The following is a 14493-nucleotide window of genomic DNA, read 5'->3' as shown; positions in this document are numbered from 1 at the left end:
TGCCATAGCAGTTTGCTTTTAAGCACTGGAATACAGCAGTGGCAATTTTGTTTTGTAAAATGTTATGTGATAGCAGTTATTTCCTTCCTTGAATAAGTTAACTTGATGAATTTGTTTATATAGAAAATAATTTTCCTGCAGAGAGCTGAAATAGAGGGAATAAACAGAGGTGAAATGAAAAATTTAGTGAACCACTCATATCTTCCCATTCAGCCCTGTGAGTTATATCCTCGGTGAGATTCAACAAGGTTCAACAAACGAATGTGTTGTCCTGTAAGCGGTGGTGGTGGAGGTGATCTACTGGTGGTCTGACTCGCTTCGCAGTGTTTGTGGCGGGGAGAGAGTTTATTCCGGCGTCAGGTGCACACACGGGAATAAGGACACGAGGAAGGGTGGTCTTGTCAGTGGGGCTGATATTCCATGTGTGTTTTTCATGCTGCCCTGATCTCACCTCATTTCTGAAAATGGCCAAGGTTTGTATTTGTAGTCATCCTCAGCAAACTGGCCCTTTGGGCAGCCAATGTGTAATTAAATTTGCTTTGCCTATGTAAAATAATCTTTAAGAGTTGACTCAGAAACTGTTAAGCAGAATGGTAGTGAAATCAAGGTGTTTGGCATTTCTGGAAAGCACATTTAAAAATCTCAGTGATGAGAAAAAGTGAGCCAAGGGTCTCTTTTCTGTTAGAAATGCTTATGCTTTCTTTTAGGTTAAATATGTATATTTTCTACTCATTTTTTCCAGTGCTTCCCCAGGTAGCCTTCTAGCTTTTAAAGTCTGGGCAGTGAATATTGAAAATCAAAGCTAAGACATTTGTGGTCTGGAGAGGATGCCATTTTGCATATGGGAGGGTTCATGAAACTAAAATATGAGGATTTGCATTCTTCTTTCAGTGCATCTTCTGTTGTGTATGCATGGGCCTTGTCAGCGAGAGAGAATTTGGAGGAAGTGCTTCCTCTGAATGACTCTTGAAGGATTTAGTGGTCCATTTAGCTATATAAAGATTCTTTGAATGTACATAAAGAGGGGCACTTGGCCAAAGATTGTGACTTGACTACTGAAGCTTCAGTTAAATGAAGCCATGGAGATTTGCCTCTCCTGCAGTTTCTAGGAACACATCTTGTTCCTTACCCTATTCTCCACTCCCTAACAGCCAAGTTAGTAGAAAGCTGAAATGTTCTTTTTCAAATAAGCAGTGAAAATGTTTCATTTAAAACTGAAAGACAAGCATACTTTTTTTTTTTTAAGAAAAGCATTAAATATGTACAGTATACTGTTTGAAACTCACAGTATTATCATTAATACTGAATATTTTTATTTAATTTAATTTAAAAGATTTTTGGCGTGGGGGCTACCCCCAGCAGTGCTTAGGGGCTTGCTGGTGCTCAAGGACCATGGAGTGCAGGGAATGGAACCTGCGTCCTCCACACGCAAAGCGCGTGCTCCGGCCCTTTGAGCTGTCTCCTGGGACCTCTTACTTAATATGTACTTGGCAACTTTTTCTGGGGAATTTAGCTTTTCAGAATTTCCCCCCCCAGTTATCATTAAAATAAGAAAATAGATTTGTTTCCCCAAGAAGTATTTTTATTCAATCAACAAGCCAGTGGAGGTATATTTTGGTTAACTATAAATATTTTATAGTCTGCTCTTACACATGTAAAATTTCTCAGTAGAGATTAGACACAACAGTAAACCCTCGACTCTTTCAAGCCCATGTTCTCTTTCCAACATATATTTCTCTCAGTCTTTCCCCCCAAATCTATCCGAGACAATTTTGCTCAATAAAAACTATCTTGCTTTTTAAAAAAGGTAAACCATTATATGATTTTTTTTTTTTACTATTAAGTATGGAGAACTCAGGAGTCAGATATCTCCTCATCAGGTACATAGGTAATAAAAATAAACTAAGCCCACAGCTTTCTCTTCTTTATTTTCCTCATGTTCAGTATTTTGGTTTTGATCCAAAGCATTAGATGGTTTTAAAAACTGAGTTCAAAGGAAAAGACAAAACTGAGTTCAGAATTTTGTACATTGTGCCTTTAGAGAACTGTATAGATTTTTTAAAATGTATGATCACAAAATAGACTTTCACTCTTTTTCATTGTTGGGAGACGAATAGGGAAAGAAATCCCCACAAGCATCCTGCAATTCTGTCTGCTGGCCCGCCTTCCCTCATCGCTGGTTCTTTAAATTCAGGCTCCGGTTTAGTGGTAGGACCTGGCACCCCTTTTCTGCTGGTCTCAAAGACTATTTTTGATAAAGGGGCCACGGGATCTTTTTTAATTTCAAATTCCTCTTTTTCTTGAGGATAACCAATGCAACACCTTTCCATTACCATATTGTAACCTTCCCTGTCTCAGACGACATGAGTCAGCTGAAAGACCGGGAGGACACCTCAACTGTTTTCTAGTGCAGACCCTGATACTTGTGACAAGTAATTCTATCACGGGAGGGAAAAATTGCCCGACAACACACACCCAAGAAATTCTGTTAATGGGCTCAATGCTAGACACAAGGAGGGTGTTTTCTGGAAATGTTCTTTTTAAATCTCTTTTTTTTAGGGAATAAGGTGCCTTTCCCAGAGGAGTGTTGGGGCCCAGGGACCATCAGCAGTACTTGGCCAGGCCACGAGGCCTAGCAGTTTGCTGATGGGGGAAGGGCATGTGGTATCAGGGGTGGAACACAGGGCCTCATGCATGCTAGGCTGGGCTCTGTTGGAATCATATCCCCGGTCCTTAAAGTGACTCTTCAGTGGAATTTTAAAGAGGACCATGTGTCATCTTAGTAGAGGTCGTTGTAATATTATAGATTGAAGATAACAGAAAAATCCACCAGTTAGTTGGGGGTAGCAGGATGGGGGCTCAGGAGATCTGGGGGTCCCTTGGGAGAGTCTCAGCCAGCCACACCAGTGGCTCAATGGAGAGACCCAAGGATGGCATCTGTGGTGCCAGGGATTACCGTGAGCCACCCTGGTGGTGCTGGCAGTCTCCAGGGCTGCACCCAGCAGTGCTTGAGGGGGCTGTGTGGTGGCAGGGATTGAACCCTCACTGGGCTCAGTCTCCTTCCTCCTGGGCTTTTTCCCTACAGGAGCCATATCCCAGCAGTTTGGGGTGTGTGATTGCCAAACCCAGCTCAGCGCTGCACACCAGGCCTCCCCCTGGGCATGTATGTGGCACCAGGGATCAAACGCAGAGCCTTGCATGTGGTAGGCATGTGCTCTAACAATTGCACCATCTTCCTGGATCTTTTCAAATTTTGACTGTATGAGAGTTTTACAAATGTTAAATTTGTCATTTTATATAAAAGTTCTTTTTGCTAAGTGTCTTCAGCCTAGACTTAAGATTTTTCTTTTTTTTGAGTCATAAGATGCTTGCACAAAGCCACCGTAACAGCAGCTGTCCTTTGACGCCTCACTACTTTCTTTCAGTCACATTCACATAGAAAATTATGGGTTTAGCTTTAAAATGCTTCAGTAGGGCCCGAGAGATAGTACAGCACTTGCTTGCACATGACTGACCTGGGTTCCATCCTGACATTCTATACAGTTCCCCTGATCCCCGCCAAGAGTGGTTTTTGACCAACACTGGGTATGATCAAAAAGCCAAAACTAAATTAAATTGAATTGAATGCTTTCAATAAGATGTAGGATTAGTATCAAGGACATGACCATTTTCTCTTCTTTAGTATTAAAGGAACAGTACTTTTTTTACTTCCACTAGAAAACTAATTCAATGACCTTGATTCTGCAGAAGCATATGAGAGTTTGGCTTCTGTTATACTGGGTGATGACAGTTTCTCTTCTTTGGTTTTACCTCTTCATAATCCACTGTCCTACAGCACTGTTGTCCTGTTGTTCATCAATTTGCTTGAGCGGGTACCAGTAACATCTTTATTGTGAGACTTGTTGTTACTGTTTTTTGTATATCGAATACGCCTTGGGTAGCTTGCCAGCTTCTGCCATGCGGGCAGGATACTCTCAGTAGCTTGCCGGGCTCTCCAAGATGGACGGAGGAATCGAACCCAGGTCGGCCGTGTGCAAGGCAAACAAATGCCCTACCCACTGTGCTATCGCTCCATCCTATAGCACCTGATGAAAATATAGGTATCATTAGTGGGTTACCCAACAACTTGGCGGTTCAGGCAAGATAATAATCTACAGAGTGAGGTTTTAACTGCCACAAGTTCCCTTTGCTTTGTCCCTTCTTCCTGACTCTTTGTGGTATCTCAGAATATAGCATAGGAAACCAAATATTTGCTCTACTGTTTGGCACTCGGAAAATTGTATTGAAAGGCACACCTTTGACATCTGTTTTCTAATGTTTCATTTGTTCAGATCTTTTTGTTGTATGACAGTGCTGTATAGGTGGTGCCATATAACCAAGTGTTTGTCCAGCTCTTGTGATCACATAATACAGATTTCTTCATGGTATTTTTGGCAGATTTTAATTTAGCCCATAAAATGTAATAAGCTTCACATTTTCAATGATAAATCTTAGTTTTATGATGATTTTTGTTTTACACTTTTAACTCGTATTCACTTGACTATATGTTTTCTTAATTTGTAGTTGAATGTGGTCAATATTAAAAATGAATTTAATTCTTTTAATAGGCCGGCCTCCCTCTTTGCCTCCATCTTTCCCTTCCTCCCTTTCTTTCTTCGGTTTTCCTTTTTTTTTTGGTCACACTCAGCTGTGCACTGGGTTTACTCCTGTTGGTCTGTGCTCAGGGATCCCGCCTGTTGGGGCTCGGGGGACTATATACAGTGAAAAGGATCAAATTCGGTTCTGCCACACACAATGCAAGCACATTTTGTACTCTCTCCTGCCCTCTTTCAGGAGAACTTTTTGCTGTGAATTTCTTGTTTCACCTTCTTTGAAAAATGGTCAGCACTGAAGCTGTCCTCAGAACAAGGTTCAAATGGTATTGAAAGGCTATACAGAGGTGATCTGAGAGTAGCAGAAAATGTTCAAAAGGAAATACTTTTGAGCTTAATTAAGGATACCCCAAAAGAGTCAGTGCTCTAGACTCTTAAGGAGATAGACTCCCTTACAAAGTTAGACACCTGAGAGCCAGGTCTGGACTAAACATGGGCTTTGGAACCATAGTGACTTAGCTCCAGTCCTAACATCACTGCATTTTGGACTGAAGAGTGTCTTGAGGTCAGTGTGATAGTACAGCAGGTATGGTGCTTGCTTTGCATACAGCACTGGATTCAATTCCCAGTGCTCGTGTGGTCCCCGAGCCCTGCCAGGAGTGATCCCTGAGTTCAGAGCCAGGAGTTAGCCTTGACCACCACCAAGTGTGACCCCTAAACTAAAATAAATGTCCTCTTACACTCTCGGTTTCCTCATCCTTGGAAAGCGTAGCTGTAAATGTAAAGGTAATGCATGTTGGATTTTAAATAACATTAAGGAAAAGCAAATTATCTTTTAATGTCGTCCATTACCTTGCCATTTCTTTCCTAAAAATTTAGCATATTTACTTAGGAGTACTGAAGGTTGTGAGAGCTACAGAAGGTAATAGTTTAGATGAAGGGATTTGTCTTGTGTTGTTCCAATCAGTGACTTTCAGAAAACATTTTAAAAAACTTTTATTATTTGTCATTGAAATTACAGCATTGTTCAGAAGTAAGATATAACTGTTTTCTTAACTCGTTGCTTTTTTTCAACTAGGAGAGCAGGGTGAAAACTTTGTCAGTGAGATTTTGGAATTGGGGTGGCAAGACAGCTCCTTGGAGGGAAGCATGCGGGGCCCCAGGCTGGACAGCGCAGATTTCCCCTCCCTGCCCCCCCTCCGGCTGACACTGCCTGGAACCTTACTTCTTTCTCTCTCCCCTGCTGCAGGCTCTCTGCTCTGAGTTCTCCTGTGGAGAACCTCGGAGTACTCCTGGTGTCTCCACCGAGAGACCGCGAGTTGCCTTTGTGCGAAGCTGTTGATGTTTGGATTTATTAACTGGCATGCAAAGTTTGTCTCATCTCACTAGTTTATTTGCTCATTAGTTTACTCTATTACTATGTTGCATTGCGATTTCAGTCATAGGAGTTTGTTTAAAATTTTAATTCTCTCGCTGCATTCATATTCCTCCATATAATCCTTTACATTTTATAGCTGCCCTTAACTGATCCTTTTAAATGCAGTATCTTGTCCCAGTTTTAGTATGCCTTTTGAATTTTCTGTGTTTATTATTAAAAAACAAAGCTTTTACCCTTGGAGCCATTCCCTGAAATGCTGCCTCCACCCCATCAAATGCGCGATGACACATTTAGCCATCTTCTGGGGGTCAGACTTGGGGTCCCGCACATGGTAGGCATATACTCTGCTACTTGAGACATCTCCCCAACCAGAATACCTGTACTCTTTTAAGTAAAGAGGTTAGATGTTCTCTCTACAGCTTATTATAGCAGCCTCAATTTTCTAGAATTACTATATGTTACACATGTCTTATGTCATGAAGACATCAGGTTCAATTCTCTATTTTTAAATAGCCCTTTTAGCACATAGAGTACAAGAATAGATTTCAATACCTTATAATCATCTGAAAGATTATAGTGTGATATTGTGTGTGTTGGGGGGCATGAGAATAGCTTTTATTTTGGTGCTACATCGAGTGGTGCTCAGGACTTACTCCTCCATCTGTGCTCAAGGATCACTCCAGAGTACAGAGGTGTTGCTTGGGAACCATTCAGGGTGCGGTGCCAGGAATTGAACGTGGGTCAGCTGTGTTCTAGACAAGGACCTTACCTACTCTTCTCTCTCTCTCCAGGCCTGACATATTTCATATAAAAGTTCTGATTAAGAATTCCTTTCCAGTAGTCAGTATCTATACTAACATTTTCTTACCATGTTTTGTTCTATTTCCTAACACCTTTAACTTATTTCCAAACTTTTTTTTGTTTTGGGAACTTAGATATCTAAACTGATGCTGATTAATGTATCTCTTCATTCCAGCTGGACATTCTAGTCACTTTTGACACTTTGTATTAATTTTCTCATAAAAGGGACTGGAGAAGCACTACAGTAGGTTGTGACCTGGGTTTAGTTCCTGGCATCCCATATGGTCCTCCGAGCACTACCAGGAGTAAATTATGAGTGCCGAGCCAGGAGTAATCCCTGAACATTGCCAAGTGTAGCTCAAACACCCTCAATCCCCTCAAAAAGTTTCTCATTTAAAAAATCCTATACTATTTCCCATTAGAAATATCTAGTTATCTATGTTAGCTATGTACCTTAGCTCCGAAAAATTTATCTAACACCAAGTCAGTTGGTGCCACTCAGCTCATCATTTGACCTCTTTAGAAGCAAGCAAGTTGAATTATGACTCCTTTAAAATAGGTGGATTTGAACTATTCCTCCATTTGACAGATACTCATCTCTGGAAACAGTTTGTGTTCTCATCCTTGTCTATCAGAGTTCTCTTCTAGATGGTCTTATGCTTCCATCACACTGGGAACAGTTGCAGAACTCTAGCGGTTGGTCTGGGAGAAGTAACCTTAACTCTGGACTTTGTACAAGTTTCATGATTAAATGTGAAATGTCCGTGGAGTTGGAGGAGGGACAGTGGTACTTCAAACTGTTAGTAGTATTCCTGCAACAATATGCTCTTTTTGAGATTGAAAGGATTTGTCTAACTTACAGAGGAGGTAGCACTGCATCTCATTTGCATTAGTAGTAATGGAAGATAAGGATCAGGAAATGAAAAAAACTTTGTGAGTGGGAGAGGGGAAGTATTCTAAAGGTACTGGTTTTGATAAGTTTCACACTATTTGTACCTTTAACACCATTTTACTGAGTTTCATAGGTGTTTCATCTTAAAGATAGAATCTCCATAGGGTTTTCTTCAACGAGTTTATGAGAAAGACAATAGTAGTGCCTAGCTCATAGTAAGGGATTTACACATGTAAATGCTTGTTTCTGCTATTACACTGCTTACTTGACTAGCCTAGCTAGCATTTGTTAGTATACTACATGAACAAGTACTGGGAACATGAGAAAATGAGACTGCTTCTGCTCTGTTTGAGCGTATAGTTGGTGAGAAGCATTCTCTCTGTCTCACATATGTGCACACTCACATATACCCCAAATTGGATTTTAATATATTGCAGCAATATTATCAGTAACTTTTGTATATTTTAAATATCCCTGGTGTGGGCTACATCATGTAACACACGTGGAGTGAGACCTTAGTAATCCAGACTGGTGGTCAGAAATGCTTCAGATGACCTTGTATGTCAAAACCTGAGACACTCAGAACATTAATCTGTGTGGAATTGTACTTGAAGCAATTTAGTCCTGCAAGATTTGCATTTTAGTTGGTCATTCTGGTGGTGTAGCGGAGTTGGGTTTGAGGGTGTTATTTTGGTGGCAGTAGCATGCTGCTCTGGTAGGCAATGTGGGAGGTAGAGAAGAATCAGAGCAATTAGGGAAGAAGTAATTTCTTTGGGGTTAGGGCGCTTCAGGAGCAGAATTGCAAAGTATTCCTGGACGTACCTTCTCTGTGTCTAATAGACGTTAACATTGACTGAATAGCCATCACTACAACCACTAGAGATACATTGAGGTTTTCTCTCTGCCAGAAACCCAGTGGCCTCATTCCTAATATTACAATGTCAGTTTAAGATATATTTCTTACTAGTACTTCTCCTTTCCACCTGGAAGAATTGCCCTCTGTGTGCATTCAGGCTCTCTTAAATCACTATTTGGAAGAGCAGTGACCATCCTTATGGTTCTGTTTTAGCTTTAACTTTATAAAAGACTACCCTGAACCTTAGAGATTTCGATAATGACTGGAGGTGAGATGTGTTTTCTCTCCATGGCAGTCCAATAGTGACCTGTGGACTGAGGCCAGTGAGGCAGTTGTGATTGTTGAGATGTGAAACGATAGGCATATGAACTATAGGTCATGGAAATGAGTGGCTTTGAGGATTGTTTGCTTGGTTCTTCTCTTTGCTGGTGTTGAGGAATGCTGAGAAGGGATTTTCCTTCTATTCAGGTTTCTTAGGTGAAGTGGGGTCCTATCTATAAGCCTCTAGTTAATTCAACTCAAGTGGGTCTGAGGCACAGCCAGTGAGAATGTTCCCACACCTCTCAGTAGATGTTTCTACTTCCTTGCCTGCCAGGTGTGTGTGAAAGGTGATCATTTGTGCCAGATCAAAATTCTCATTTATCATTTAATTTAAACCTCATCATAACTCTTGGAGAAAGATCCACAAAATGAATTTACTTAACTCATTTTGTGGATGAGGAAACTGAGGCTGAGGGAAAATAAGTGACTTCTCCAGTGTCACACTTAGGGTATCAGGGGGCAGAGTTGGATCTTGAATTTAGGTGTTTCTGTCTAAAATATAGTCTTTTGAGCAGCATTCTGTATTACCCGCGTTTATTTATTTATTTATTTTTTTAAAAGTATCCTGATGCCTTTTTTTGCAGGTGGGGAGCAGTTTGAATATAACACATAATTGGAAGTTCGTGTTAGCTTACTGCAAAGTGGTAGCAAGGCATTTTAATTTGAATAAATCTATCTGGTCCTTAATTGTATTTATTGTCTTCAGGTTGACATTGAAGTTTTTCTGTATTTTTGAATTCTTGGTGTGTTTCTGATTTGTATACTGATGCCTTGAGAAGTGTTAGCATGGAAATGCTTAGTTGTCTCTGAGCAACGCTGGAAGCACTAATGACTTTAGAAATCTTTCAGTCATCAGATCTGGGGCTCGTGCTTCCCTGGGCTACAGGCTTTTTGTCTAAGCATTTGGAGAGGTCCTGTCTGACTTTGAGCAGTCTTAGAGATCTCGTGTACTTCACGCTTGAGAAAGGCAGATGAGAAATCCTTGGCAGTTCTCTTTTTTAGCCAGTCGGTGTTTTACCAGACCTGTGCTCCGGTGGGCTTCAGGACAGTAAGCCTTTCGCTCCTATAGGACAGTTGACACAGGCCATCATAACCCACTAAATTAAACTGTGTACTTTGCTCCGGAGCATCGAGGTCACCCTGGAAAGCTCTCACTGCCAACTTCCTCTACCTGGCAGTGGTTCAACTCTGTGACAGGCCTACCTCTGATTTAAACAAATTTGAGAAATATGTAAAGTTTTGGAAGCAGTTTTGCACTGATTTGATAAAAGAAACCACAAAACACTGCAGCGCAGGTGTTGAGAATGTTTGAAAGCTGATTGAGGGAAGCAGATGGCTTTAGTCAGTGGCATCCAGCCAAAAGAGCAGGTGCTGGTCATGTGACCGCTGGTTACCAGGGTAATCTGATTGCTCTTGGCGTGCAGATGAAAGGAAAGGGGCCCAGCGTTCAGCTGTAGTATTGTATAATTTGTGGCAGTTAGAGCGGAAATAAATGCTGGAAATGGAGCCTCATAGTAGGGGAGACTTCTGTCCATGTGTAGCGTAAACACTAGGACAGTTGGATGAAGAACTGTTGTATGGATTTTTCTAAATTAAAAAATATTATGCTTTCTATGGATCTTTTGAGGATTTAAAGTTTTAGAACACTGCCTTTAAAAGAAATAATAAAAAGAACTCTTTAAACCTAACTGCCATTCGCCATAATCTTGAATTGTTGTCAATTCAACATTATGTGACTATTTACTATGTTAGAATATTAGCACAACAAAATAAAAACAAACTCTTTAACATTTAAAAATAGTTTGAGATTATTCAATATTAGATTTATTCTAAATTATTCAATAAATATGCTTATATATTGCAGAAATACAATTTGAGGTGAGCTTTGGATGCTTCATTAAATAAATTAACAAATACTTTTGAAATATTTACAAGCATCTTGTTCTCCTTTTTGCTAGCAGTGGATGCTGGAAAAAAATTGTTTAATAATGCATTTGGTTAGCATATTTTCCTGGGAATTTACTAACTTCAGTAGACTTTTGTTTTAAAAAACATTTTTGAAATATGATTTTGTTTTTTAAACTTATCCAAATTTTAGGCTTTCTAGAAATGTAAATAAAATCCCTGTTGAGATTGAATTATTTTAAATGTTGTATAATAAATAATAATTGATCTCAGAAAACCTTGAACCAGTTTAAAAATTCAAATAGGAGGTATAACTGAATACTTTCTTAAAACTGTTAAACATGCCAGCGCTGGTGGTATGCTTAAATTAAGAAAAAACATTTTTTCTCCTAAGAGTTCATTTTTGTCTTTTAACTTATATTACATTCAAATCCTGTTAAGGTTTGACAGAAACATATTGTGTAAATACATTTTAATTATTGGTGTTGCGTTGCTGTATTTTGTATTTCAGAAGCCATGCCTTTGGGGAAAAAGGCTATTGTGACTATATAAAAAATTGCCTAGTGCCTAAGTAAAGCTTATTTTTTATTAAGCATACATCATTAAGTTAAAGTATATAGAACAAGAAACTCATATTTTATATTTTAAACATTGAAAATTTACAATAAAAATGTAGCTAGATGATATTGGACATCTTGTAGTACTGGTCAAAAGGAGGCTTTCATAGGATTATTAAAACTATATGTAAAAATATAAAGACGAATATAATATTAGTACATTCTAGTTTCCCTTGAAGTTTTAAAAAATATTATTCACCTTAAGAGCTTGATAGTAAAACTACTTTTTAATTTGAGTTTGCATTATGGCTTGATGTTTGACAGGGCTTGTCTAGGTGAATGAATGTATTATATGAGGTGTTAGGAGTTTTTTGCATACAATTTCTCTTTAATTAAGTCGGATATTTGCTAAAGGTCAGCAATGAGGGGGTTGCCATAAAAACTTAATGGAGAATACCATTTAACTCTAAATGGCCAACATGCATTGATTTATCAATTGTCATTGATACTTTAGGTATATTAATGTGGGAAATATAAAGCATGGGGCATGTGTTAAACCTCATTAAAAAGTGAACACTAAGTAATCCACTTTGAATTCTAGTAATAAGAAACCTGATTCAGAAGCAAGTGCTTTGAAGAAAAAGGTCAACAAGGGAAAAACAGAAGGTTCTGAAAATTCAGACTTAGACAAAACGCCCCCACCATCTCCTCCTCCTGAAGAAGATGAGGACTCAGGTGTTCAGGTAATACCATTATTCTATCCCTGAGCCTTGGCTGTTTATCACGGGTAACTTTAGCTGCATATCTAGTACTCCAGTTCTCTCCTGTCTTTGTTGTAGAGCTGCTTTAAAGGTGCTTTTATTGTTGTCTGGAACACTATATCTATAGTGATGAGAGCTGGGGGCAGACATGAAATTAAACCTCTGACTTCTTGGTTTTGCCAGCTTTGCTTCTATAATACATAAAATGGGGGGAGGGGAATTTTCGTTTATTTCTATCAGTATAGCTTTTTGATGTTCATGTATGTGATTGCTATTATTGCCAGTATATTGGTTCATTTTGTTTCATTCAGATTTCAAATATTTTCTGAAGTTCAGTTCTTGTCATTCTAAAATTTATGTTGCAGAATAAAAAAACCAAAACCATTGTGATCTGTAGATCACAATCTGTAAAATGATCTACCTGACATCTGATCATGAGAGATAGAATATATTTGTGTGAGATTAAAGTTCTGTATGCAAGTTACTGACTTTGTAGATGACAACACTGCAGACTTTGTGTTCAAGTCTCCTAACTTTTAGAGAATTAATGGGAATCCGTTATAAAAGTATCTCTGAGTAAAGGTTCGGAATTTAGGTTCTTGTGTGTAAAGCACATGGCTTTCACTGATTGGATTGTAAGGTATGGTGGGGGCGAGGGCACCACGTGACTGTTAAACATTATTTCCTTGTTAGGGTCCCTGGAAGGATGCCAGTAGAGCCCACTGGGATGGCTGGGAATGCAGCTTCTGTGAATGACATCCAAGTAACCAAAGAACAAAGTTATGAGGCGTTCTGCTAGAATAGGAAGCCAACCCCCAGAAGCTTGCTCTTTCTCTTTCAGTACATATTTGGCCCTTTCTATACTCATTGCCCTACCAGTCACTTAAAAGTTAAAAACAAAATATTTGCAATTTAAAGCTCTATTCGAAAGAACTTTAGATAGATGTCTTTTTTTTTTTTTAGTACAACCTGTAACTTCACAGTATAACTTAAACTAAGAGGACCTGAGAGGGAGAGAAGAGAGAAAATGTGATGTGATTTGCTTCGGTTTGGTTGTTTCCATAACTAACACAGTGATAACACTAACAAGTTGGGTTAGCTTTGTCATTCCTTCCCACTTCCACAATAGTAAAGACATCGTAGCAAGGCAAGTAGATGCCTTTTCTAATGATTTTGCATTATCGTAGCAAGGCAAGTAGATGCCTTTTCTAATGATTTTGCATTTCATTTTTTTGTGTGTGTGCTTGAGTGTTTTTTCCCTGAATAGTGTTTGTTTAAACTAGGACCTTCATCACAGTAGTTTTTGGACAACGCTAAGACCTATTTATACAAGTCAAGAAATGCTGTTGTTCTTTCACAAAACATTGATGCTCTGTTTTGAGATTCTATTAATGCGAACTCCCAGTGGGTTTTATGAAAATGGGTCTTATGGTTTTTTTCCTCTGCATTTTGTTATAGAAAAGAGCTAATCGGTTCAAAAGATGGAAGGTATATCCTTTCTGATTTGCCAGTCTTCAGCTGTAAAGGGTTCTGTCGGCAGTAGGAGCAACCACACAGGTAGATCTGACTTTGAAGGCAGACTTCTGTTGGTGTCTCCGACAGAAAATGATGCTGACTGCTTATTTGTTTTTCCCTTGAAGCACACACATAATGGACCTAGGATCAGAGTTCTTGAGATTTATGATTCATTCAAACTTAGTAAATGCCATAAAATTTTAACAAACTCAGAATTGCATTAAATTTTAACAAAACACTACCGCAATGAGATTATGGAAACACTTAAATCTTCTCCAGAAAACTTGCTTAAGTAATCCACACCTAGTGAGCTTACCTGTTATTTTAGTATCAAGTTAACATTTTAGAGTTATGATTTAATGTGATTCTTAGGTAGTATTCTGATTCAAAGGATTTTTCAAATAATCATAGATTAAGAGATCACAATTAAAGCATATTATGTAATACATAATTTAATTTTATATTGGAAATTGGAAATGCATAAAATAAGTGAGCTTAACATAGTCATCGTTGAAAAATAATTAAGAGGCCCTTTAAAACGTTGTATTTTGTAATTGTTAGAAAAACTATTAGTTTAAATGTTACTTTTCTCAGTATTTAAGTATTGCAAAAACATATGTACAATTTCTTGCCTTTCATCAGTATTTCAAAAGATAAATGTGTTATTTTAGCAGTATCTTAATATTATCATATACACATATCAATGAAGTTATTTTTCCCCGCTTAATTGACAAAACCATGTTATCATAAAGATCAAACTGTATAGAATTATTTTGAACAAAAAGTACCCCTTCCAGCTCCATCTGCTTTTATTCCCTAGAATGATTTGTTGTGTGCCTTTATTTTTTTGTTAGTGGAAACATGCATTCACATTTTCATTTTAGATAATAGCCATGGGATTAAGTACACAAGACA

General features: G+C 38.6%; 1 protein-coding gene across 4 annotated transcripts in view; it reads left to right on the top strand.

Annotated features, from left to right (window-relative positions):
• The window catches only part of CHD7 (chromodomain helicase DNA binding protein 7), a 201044-nt gene that overhangs the window by 108721 nt on the left and 77830 nt on the right, over positions 1–14493 (top strand). For all 4 annotated transcript variants that reach the window (XM_055126360.1, XM_055126357.1, XM_055126359.1 and 1 more), the window contains exon 4: positions 11904–12045. In XM_055126360.1, coding sequence (XP_054982335.1) covers positions 11904–12045 — 142 coding nt within the window. The remainder of the gene's footprint in view (positions 1–11903; positions 12046–14493) is intronic.

The sequence above is a fragment of the Sorex araneus genome, chromosome 2, assembly GCF_027595985.1.
Source record: "Sorex araneus isolate mSorAra2 chromosome 2, mSorAra2.pri, whole genome shotgun sequence".
Lineage (NCBI taxonomy): Eukaryota > Metazoa > Chordata > Mammalia > Eulipotyphla > Soricidae > Sorex > Sorex araneus.
Note: the sequence above shows the minus strand (reverse complement) of the source record. Positions and strands in the feature narration are given on the sequence as shown.